Below are 10,400 nucleotides of genomic sequence, written 5' to 3'. Positions count from 1 at the left end.
AACCTTGGAGGAGTGGGAAGAAGGCCTGGAGATCTTTCTGGAGACCGGAGGCCCATCAGATGAGGTCCATGGGCTGGATAGGCCTGGAAATGTCTCTGGATCTCCTCTTCTCCATCAGAGGAGCAGGATTGCAGCTCCGGATCATCCCAGCAGGACCGGAAAGGTGCAGAGGCCTCAGCCTGGGCCTCCGTGGAGCATTCAGTGAATGGTGAGCGCCTCTGCAGTGGGGGGTGGGAGGCTGCAGGTCCATCTGGGTTCCTCCGGGGGTGGGAGGTTGGATTTGGGACCCTCCTTAAGTGGGCAGCTGGTTCTGGGACCTCGGGGCGGCCAGTGGGTGGTTGCTCCATAAGTTCCAGGGTGGCGACCAGGGCCTCTATGGCCTCTTTGATGTTTGCCTTGGCAGGCGGGGCCTGGCAAGGGGCTTGTGGGTTCGGAGTGGTCCTCTGGGCCGCTGGAATGCTGAACTGACTGGCTGGCGTTGTAGGCCTGGGCTGTGGAGCTGGGGATGGCCTGGCTCGTGGTTCTGGCAAAGTGCCCAGGGGAGCAGCCATCTTGGAGGAAGTTGCCTCCGGAAGTGGCCTGGCGGCCATTTTGTTTGGCGGGAAACTGGGGGGGGGAGTCTCTCTGGCGGCAGGCGCCATCTTGGAGAGATCAGGCAAGGGAGTCCTTACCGGGATGGCAGGCATCTCTGGTGCTGCCTCCTCAGGCCTCTTTCTGGCTGCTGCCCTTGTCTTCAGGAGGAAGGCGAGCGCTGCTCGGCACTCCTCTTCTGACATTTCAGCCACTTGCCTGTCCAGGTTTTCATCTGGTCCTTCTGCCCCTTCTTCGTCAGTGCTGAAGAAGCCTTCTCCAACATTGCCTGGCTCGGCCCCTGGGATCTCTTGCTGCATCTGGGTGGCCTCTGGCTGCCAGGGTGTAGCTGGATGGAAACCCCCTTCAATGTTTTCCATCGTTGATTCAGACTGGGGCTGCTGTGAAGTTCTCCTCCGTTGAAGGCCTCTGGTCACAACAGGGGAGCTTCTCTCACAGGTTATTTTGGAGGGCATCTCGCCTTTTCAACAGCTCCTGGAGTGGAGTTCTGCTACCATTCCCTCTGCTACCATTCTGTGGAAATTGGGATCGTAGAAACACCCAGGAGCATAGAAGAGTCCAAAGGCAGATGCATGAATAAATGTGATAAATGTATTTATTCATATAACAAAACATATTAACTATATACAAAGGCTGTCTTAATATCCATTAGGATAGGGGGCACACAGCGTGTGTGACTACCCTTATCAAAGATGATGTCTCATGGAGAACAAACGTAAAAGAGAGCATGGTGGAAAGGTTAGAGGGGGTTTTATACTCAGTGTAAGCCCCTCCTCTCCACATAGGGGTGGGGGCACTTTCTGCCTCCACTAGTGTCTGTATGATACATGTGCCAATGGCTTGCAAATACTTGACAAAAACAGGTTCTGATTCTTTCCCCAAAGCACTGCCGATTCTGCCTGTTTCCACCTCCTCACAAACAGCAGCTCTAAATTTACGATAGCTGTGCTCTGTGAATATTTTCAGCACCACAAGTGCGTTTGCATTAAAACACTATATAGAGGGATTCTGTACCTAGCTCCATGTACGCTCTTCAGACTGCAATAATTAAAACTATCCAAGAGAGCAGTTTTCCCATCCAAGAATTTCACCTTGTATTCCGCACCCTCTCATTTGCTCTCTGCTGTATCCTCCCCTCCCTTTTCCTCAACTAACACATACACAAGCAAGGAATTGAGAAGCACCAGTTTGGAGTTTAATTAACCAGCCTGGGGAAGAAAAGGGCACTGGACAAGTGTGTTGCACCATTCCATTAATTACAGAAGGAAAGGAATCAGGAGATTGGGCAGGAGTGAATGAATACAGGTATAGAAAAGAGCAGTACAGTAAAAACAAGGGGGGAACAAAAGAGGGAAGGAGGGGGGAGGAGAAAGAGAAGTCACTTTTAAAATCACAATCTCAAACCTTTTATAAATGTACAAAAACCTTTTCCCCATCTGCCTAGGGGAGAATATATATTTACATTGCCTCATGGGGGAGGTGTCCCAAGATTCAAGCCCTCCCCTTTCCCCTGAAAGCAGCCTTTCCATCAGTCCACTGAGGATAAAGAACACACCGAGTCTGTTTTTAGCCCAGCAGGAATGCTGGAAGGACAGAAATCCCGACACCTTCAGAGGCCAGAAGAGGATGCCTTTGCAGAAATCAGGAACGATGACAGGCACCTGCATTCCTGACCTCTTCCCCCAAATGCACCCCGTTATTCAACTCCAACGTCAAAGTCCTTCCAGGTGATGACAGCAGCATATCCCTAATTCAGGCTATAGTGACCAAGAAGCCACATTCCTCTCCCCGCTAATTTAGACGGGCGTCCTAGACTCCCCTGACCCTGTCCCATCAGTTCCTGGAGATCAGGGAGGCTGCTTGATAGAGTGACCAGAGCACCATTATCTGGAGTCCTGGTCCTTGTAGAAGGCCGCCAGTTCTCGGATATCGGGAGCTCGTCGAGGGGAGCAGGGCCGAATGTTGGAAACTGGGATGAGAGGAGGTGGGGCGCTCAGCAGTCCCACAGCTGCTGAGGGTGTGACTTTTGCCAGCAGTCCGTTTTGATGGCGGGGATAAGCCATGAGGCTGGGGTGCGGTGGGGGAGCCAAACCATACAACTGGGCTCTTTCATAGTCCTCGGCAGCAGGCGATGGGGTCTCCAAGTAGCGGGGCAGGCGCTGTAGCGGGTGCAACTCCAGTCCCCGGTGGTAGGGCTCTTGCCATGCCTCAAGCACAGCATAGGAGGCAGCTGAGGGTGGGGCAGCCACCAAGTAGGGAGAGACGCTTCCTCCAGTCCCAGCTTGGGGTCTCTCAAACACAGCCAGGGTCCCAAGGGGGTGGGAGACATGTAGGGTACTATGATAGGAAGCACCCGTGTGTACAGCTCCCTCAAAGTCAGGCAACTCTGGCTCTTCCTTGACCTTCACTTCTTTCTTGAGAGGCAACTCTGGGTAAGGGGAGTGGGAGGCATGCCCTGAACTTGGGCTGCCATAGCGATGTTCTCGTTCTGCTTGTACATGGGGTTGGCTTGGAGGCTCCTTGTGGATCAGCGATGGGTTCTTTGAGGTGGGAGTAGCTGGAGAGGAGCGCAGCGAATGACGGGAGAAGAAGCCAGAATCCCTGAATCACACACAGAAACATAAAATGGGAGGGTCAAGACTTCCTGTGCAACCTGGCACTGAATCACTGACCAGCAGTCACCTATTGCATGCAGCAGCCTGGCCCCGCCTGTGTACCTAAATAATCAAAAGACCTTCTCCTCCACCCTTTCAGAAAAGTTATCTATATTTCCTTTTTTTTTTTTTTGCCAGACTTATCCCTGAAAAAAGTGTTAAGTGTTCAGCAATCCCCAACCCAACAGCAGTAGGCAGCTTTCTGAGGCTGGTGGACACATGGACGTGAAGAGACCGTAGTGCTGACAGTCCTTACAAAATGGCTGCAGGGGAGAGGTTTGCCAGTTTACAAAATAGCTGCTAGGGTGGATGTGACCATCGCAAAATGTTTTGTTTTAAAGATAAATCGGTGAGGTTGCTCCTGGTCATCCACCTAATCCCTCAGGATGCTTCCTGCTGGTTCAGTTTCTTTCTTTGTTTTGGAATACTCTTCACATTTAACTGAGATTGCCTATGCTTTTTTGTTTTCAAAAATACCTGTGGAGCCCAGAAGGATTCTTGTGTGCTTGTACTGTATACTAGCTTCCCGTTATATAAGTCTAGGACATGGGTATCAAACTTGATCGCGTAGTGTGACATCACATGACATATTGTGATGTTTTTTGCTTTTGCGGAGCCGGGGTGGGCGGGTCTGCGTGTGATGCATCCGGCCCGCAGACCGCCAGTTTGAAACCCCCTGTTCTAGGAAAACCTGGTTCTGAATGGCACCATATAATTATATATTTATATATAATTATACTGCATCCCTTTCGCCTTTATTTCTTTATCAGCGAAATATAAATTTGGTATAAAATGGTTTGTCGTGAATGCGACTGCTTGAGGGCTCCTGGATTGGAGCTGAAAGGCGAAAGGGATGCAGTATGCTCCCTCCCACATCATATGCTGGGGTAGACCAGGTGTCTCGATAGAAAAACATTTAATCTCTCCCCTGGCTCAAGCTGATGGAAGGGAGGAGAACTTGTGCCTCAGAGGTTAATACAACAACCTAACATGCAGGCAGCCCAAATTCGAATCCAAGTAAGGGTATGGCTAGCTGATGAGAGCTAAATAGCTTGAAATAGATCTATACTAGTTTCCCTTCATTTCTTTATAAGCAAAATATAATTTTTTTATATATATACAGTATATATATTTATGTAGGCACCTATAGTCACCTATCTCTGTAATGGTGAATTGGACTCTGCTGCATATCAAGCCTCTGTCATTCATCCATGTCTCTTTTCTCCTTTGCCTCTTACCTGTCCTTCTCATCCTTGATCACCGGCCCTTCAGACCTCTTGCTGTCCTTGTCAAGCTGGCTGCTTCCACGTTTAGTTCCATCACTGCCGCCACCTTTGGGCCAGGCTGGGGCAGTAGGGAAGGAAGGTGGTGTACAGTGTAAGCGATTCCATGCCTCATGTGGACTAGGGAAGGCAGGAGCTCCAGGACTGTCCTTCTGCCCAAAGACTGCACTTGAGTCTGGGAAGGAGAGAAGAAAGATCAGGTGGCTATGCTAGATGCAATGTTGCCCCTACAGCCCAAGGATCAATGACAAGTAGATATGGAAGGAACTGAATTATCTCATTAAAAGAATGATAATAATTATCATACTAGTGCATAGAGCAATCCACACTTAGAAAAGCACATGGCACAGTCTTATTAAATCATTCTACTTCTAAATGCTGGTGGAATGATTCATTCAAAGGAGGAAGGATGAGAATGCTCATTCACAAAAAAATTGTCAACACATTGGGAGCTATTGGGAGCTATTACAGGTAATCCTTGATTTATGACCGAAACTGAGCCCAAAATTTATGTTGCTAAGTGAAACATTTGTTGAGTTTTGCCCCATTTTACGACTCTTCTTGCCACATTTGTTAAGTGAATCGCTGCAGTTATTAAGTTAGTAACATGGCTGTTAAGTGAATCTTGGTTACCCATTGACTTTGTTTGTCAGATGGTTGCAAAAGATGTTCACATGACCCCGGGATCAGAGGTGGTATTCAGCCGGTTTGCACCGGTCCGGGCGAACTGGTAGGGGAAATTTGGCCTGGGTCGCCGAACCAGTAGTGACTTCTGGCTGGCCACGCCTCCCTCCCGGTCGCCGCTCACTCACCCCATCTGCTCGCCGCTCACCCCGGCCATCCCAGCGCTATATATGTTGCCTTCGCTCCACCATGCGGCCCAGCTACTCGCCTCGCGTTGTCAGTCACTCCGTAGCGCTATCGTTTACGCATGCACAGTCTGCTCTGTAGCTTCCCTGCCTAAACTGACTTCGCCTTCCGCAATGCCTGCGCTCCAACGGAGCTGCCTCCGCCTACCTACAGGTAAGCACTCGCTAGCCTCCCCCACTGTCCCTGGGGTTGCGTACCTCACAAAGCCGCTGGCGCCGCAGCCACATGGCTGCAGCCTAGCTTGCTGCGGGCCCCCCACCGTCCCCACCAGGCTTGCGACCTTACCTTCCTCCCACGGCTGGTGGCAGAGGGGAAGGCAAGCCAGCGCCCACGAGGAACCGAGGCTTGGAGCAGTTTTGGAGGTTGCAAAGGAGGACCACTCCTCTGCCCCAGCCATGCCTTTTCAAGCCCAGGCTATTGCAATAGCTTTTCACTCCAAGCAGCCCGGGCTTGAAAACGCATGGCTGGGGTGGAGGAGCGGTCCTCCTTAACAAGCTCCAAAAGGGAAAGAACTGAGGATGATATCCCACATTAGCCAAGAACTCGATGGTGGACTGGAAAAACTGGCATTTCTCCAGTTTAGCATACAGATGATGCTCCCGAAGACGTTGCAGGACCAGGCGGAGGTGCTGTTGGTGGCTCTTCCGGGAAGGAGAGTAGATCAGAATGTCATCTAAATAAATTACAACAAACCTGTCCAAGAGGTCCCTAAAAATGTCATTCATGAAATGTTGGAAGACGGCAGGAGCATTGGTCAGCCCAAATGGCATGACCGTATACTCAAAATGTCCGTAACGGGTGCCAAACGCCATCTTCCATTCATCCCCGGGACGGATCGGAACAAGATTATAAGCCCCTCACAAGTCCAATTTAGTGAACACGGTAGCCTCCCGAAGCTGTTCCAAGAGTTTAGGAATAAGGGGCAGAGGATACTGGTTGCGCACCGTGATGGCGTTTAACTTGCGGTATTTGCAACAAAGCCGCAAGTCTCTGGTCTTCTTTTTCACGAACAGGACCAGGGCGGACAATGGCGACAAGGGCCAGATAAAACCCCGAGCCAGGTTTTTGTCCACAAAGTCCTGCAATGCGGCCAACTCAGGGTCCTACATCGAATACAAACGCCCCACTGGGAGTGGTGTGTCCGGAATCAAATCAATGGGGCAGTCGTATGGCCGGTGCAGGGGCAATTGGTCCGCCTCCTGCTCGCTGAAAACATCTGCAAAGTCCTCGAGGTCAGAAAGCAAGGACACCCCGGTTGGACCCAGCAGCTGGCCTGCGCAAACTTGGCACGTGTGGTCCACACATTGCAGGCTCGGAAAAGAGATGAAGTTCTGGGACCAATAGATCTGCGGGTTGTGTGTCCGGAGCCAAGCCAAGCCCAAAACCATGGGAAAATGCAGGCCGGAGGTAATATAAAACTGAATGGCCTCCTCATGAGACCCGATGGTCAGGCGCAAGGGTTGCGTGGCGGCTGTAATAGGCCCAGACAGTCTTCAGTCGTCTGGTGGCAGTCTGCAAAGAGCCCAAGAGCCGTTGCTGGTCTTTTAAGCCTTATGGGAGGGGCCAATCATCTCTTGGCCTTACTCCCGAATCGTCCTTTTTGCTTTAGCTGCTCTTGCCTTCTGGCAGCTCTTCTCATACGTGCACAAGGAACAGGCTCCTCCTGTTCCTCTGCCTCTCTGCTGTCAGCCTCTGGAGGCTCCGGAGTCCGCACATCACTCCCAGATGGCCCTGGCCCCATCTCTGCCTCCGACGCAGAGCCCTCATCCGGGCCTTCCCCAGCCTCCAGGACTGGCCCATGTTCTTCCTCAGCCTCCTCACTGTCCGACTCCACTGCCAGCTCTGCAGGCTTCTGGCGGACCACAATAGGAACATTAGAACAGGGACAGTAGGCACGCTGGTGCTCTTATGCACGCCCCTTACAGACCTCTTAGGAATGGGGTGAGGTCAACAGTAGACAGTCTTAGGTTAAAATTTTGGGGGTTTGGGGATGAAACCAAAGAGTCAGGTAGTGCATTCCAGGCATTGACCACTCTGTTGCTGAAGTCATATTTTCTGCAGTCGAGTTTGGAGCGGTTCACTTTAAGTTTGTATCTATTGTGTGCTCGTGTGTTATTGTGGTTGAAGCTGAAGTAGTCATTGACAGGTAGGACATTGTAGCAGATAATTTTATGAGGTACACTTAGGTCATACCAAAGGCGGCGTAGTTCTAAGTTGTCTAAACCCAGAATTTCAAGTCTGGTGGCATAAGGTATTTTGTTGCGAGAAGAGGAGTGGAGGACTCTTCTTGTGAAATATTTCTGGACACGCTCAATTATATTAATGTCCGATATGCAGTGCGGGTTCCAGACAGATGAGCTGTATTCGAGAATTTTGTCTAGCAAATGTTTTGTATGCTCTGGTTAGTAGTGTGATATTACCGGACAAGAAGCTACGTAAGATTAGGTTTACAACTCTTAATGCCTTTTTGGCAATGTTGTTACAGTGGGCTTTGGCACTTAGATCATTACATATGAGTACTCCAAGGTCCTTGACAGAGTGAGGGTCATCTACAAGGCCGTGTCCACTCAGCTTGTATTTTGTATTCTGATTCTTTTTGCCAATATGTAAGACAGAGCATTTGTTGGTTGAGATTTGGAGTTGCCAATTGTTTTGACCATTCTGACACAAAGTCAAGGTCTTTTTGAAGGGTAGAAGCATTGTTGGTGGTGTTAAGTAGTTTTACATCATTGGCGAAGAGAACGCAGTTACTTAAAATATGATCGCAAAGGTCATTTATGTATAGTATGAAGAGTGTTGGTCCTAGAACGCTGCCTTGGGGGACACCGCTATCAACAGGTGCAGGATTTGATAGGGCGCTCCCTATTTTGACCACTTGTCTGTTTCACAGGAACGCGGCTATCCAATTATGTAGAGGTCCGGAGATGCCATAGGATTTTAGTTTTAGTAGTTTGTCGTGTACCACTGAATCAAAGACTTTAAAGAAGTCTATGTAAATTGCATCTATTGCTTTGCCCTGATCGAGATTGGTAGTCCATATGTTTTTGCAGTGTAGAAGTTGTAGATTACAGGACATTTTTTTTCTGAAACCAAATTGTTTGTTAGAGAGTAGGTTGGTTGTTTCTAAGTGGAGGGTAATGGATTGGTTAATGATTGATTCCATGACTTTGCAGGTGACACAGCATAAAGAGATTGGTCTGTAATTTTCAACTAGGCTGGGGTCTCCCTTTTTGAAGATAGGGATGGCCGTGGCTAGTGACCATAGGTTGGGTAGGGAGCTGGTCTTGAAAGATTTTTCAAAGATTATGCTTAGGGGTTCAGCTATAGCAGTGGAAAGCTTTTTTAAGAAGTATGCACATACAGTCATGGCCGTAAATGTTGGCACCCCTGAAATTTTTCCAGAAAATGAAGTATTTCTCACAGAAAAGTATTGCAGTAACACATGTTTTGCTATACACATGTTTATTCCCTGTGTGTGTATTGGAACAAAACCAAAAAAGGGAGGAAAAAAAGCAAATTGGACATAATGTCACACAAAACTCCAAAAATGGGCTGGACAAAATCATTGGCACCCTTTACTTAATATTTGGTTGCACACCCTTTGGAATAAATAACTGAAATCAGTCGCTTCCGATAACCATCAATAAGCTTCTTACACCTCTCACCCGGAATTATGGACCACTCTTTCTTTGCAAACTGCTCCAGGTCTCTCTTATTGGAAGGGCGCCTCTTCCCAACAGCAATTTTAAGATCTCTCCACAGGTGTTCAATGGGATTGAGATCTGGACTCATTGCTGGCCACTTCAGAACTCTCCAGCGCTTTGTTGCCATCCATTTCTGGGTGCTTTTTGATGTATGTTTGGGGTCATTGTCCTGCTGGAAGACCCAAGATCTCCGACGCAAACCCAGCTTTCTGACACTGGGCTCTACAGTGCAACCCAAAATCTGTTGGTAATCCTCAGATTTCATGATGCCTTGCACACTTTCAAGGCACCCAGTGCCAGAGGCAGCAAAACAACCCCAAAACATCAGTGAACCTCCACCATATTTCACTGTAGGTACTGTGTTCTTTTCTTTGTAGGCCTCATTCCATTTGCGGTAAACAGTAGAATGATGTGCTTTACCAAAAAGCTCTATCTTGGTCTCATCTGTCCATAAGACGTTTGCCCAGAAGGATTTTGGCTTACTCAAGTACATGTTGGCAAACTGTAGTCTTGCTTTTTTATGTCTCTGTGTCAGCAGCGGGGTCCTCCTGGGTCTCCTGCCATAGCATTTCATTTCATTTAAATGTCGACGGATAGTTTGCGCTGACTCTGATGCTCCCTGAGCCTGCAGGACAGCTTGAATTGCTTTGGAACTTGTTTGGGGCTGCTTATCCACCATCTGGACTATCCTGCGTTGGCACCTTTCATCAATTTTTCTCTTCCGTCCACGCCCAGGGAGATTAGCTACAGTGCCATGGGTTGCAAACTTCTTCTTCTTTTTTTTTAATTTATTTAAAAAAATACATCAAGAAAAAGAAATAGTCAAACAAATGATCGCGACAGGAACTTTACATGATATTTACACTTTCTACGGTATGTAGACTTCAGTCAGATTTAACAAATATTAAACATAATCCTGGTTATATTTGACTTTTTGGGCGTTTGTTGTTCAACCAAACATACCATTTGTCCCAACATTGGAAATATACGGAGTCCTTTTGATCTCTCAATGCTTTAGTCAGTCTGTCGGCTTCTGCATAATCCAAAATTTTCTCCAAAATCAAGTCTTCAGCCGGCAGGTCTTTCCCCTTCCAATATTGGGCGAAACATATTCTTGCTGACGTGGTGATAAAAACACACAGACACCATATATTTGTGCCTATGTTGTCTGGCCTAATGTTCAGTAGGTAGTACTCTGGTTTCAGAATTAGGTTATAACCTGTGATTTCCATGATCCATGCCTGTATGATTTTCCAGAATTCAGTCGTCCTGGAACAGGTCCACCACATGTGGAAATA

General features: G+C 48.4%; 1 protein-coding gene across 4 annotated transcripts in view; it reads right to left on the bottom strand.

Annotated features, from left to right (window-relative positions):
* Positions 1-1,228: 1,228 nt before the first annotated feature.
* Positions 1,229-10,400, bottom strand: part of FBRS (fibrosin) — a 72,205-nt gene continuing 63,033 nt past the window's right edge. For all 4 annotated transcript variants that reach the window (XM_070944581.1, XM_070944582.1, XM_070944583.1 and 1 more), the window contains 2 exons: positions 4,484-4,703; positions 1,229-3,192 (listed from right to left, as the gene is read on the bottom strand). In XM_070944581.1, the coding sequence (XP_070800682.1) occupies positions 2,475-3,192; positions 4,484-4,703 (938 nt within the window). In that variant the 3' untranslated portion in view covers positions 1,229-2,474. The remainder of the gene's footprint in view (positions 3,193-4,483; positions 4,704-10,400) is intronic.

Source organism: Pituophis catenifer, unplaced genomic scaffold (genome assembly GCF_029215685.1).
Source record: "Pituophis catenifer annectens isolate HBS135680 unplaced genomic scaffold, rPitCat1.0.hap2 SCAF_5, whole genome shotgun sequence".
NCBI lineage: Eukaryota > Metazoa > Chordata > Lepidosauria > Squamata > Colubridae > Pituophis > Pituophis catenifer.
The sequence above is the reverse complement of the archived record's forward strand: the minus strand, read 5'-3'. Positions and strand labels throughout refer to the sequence as shown.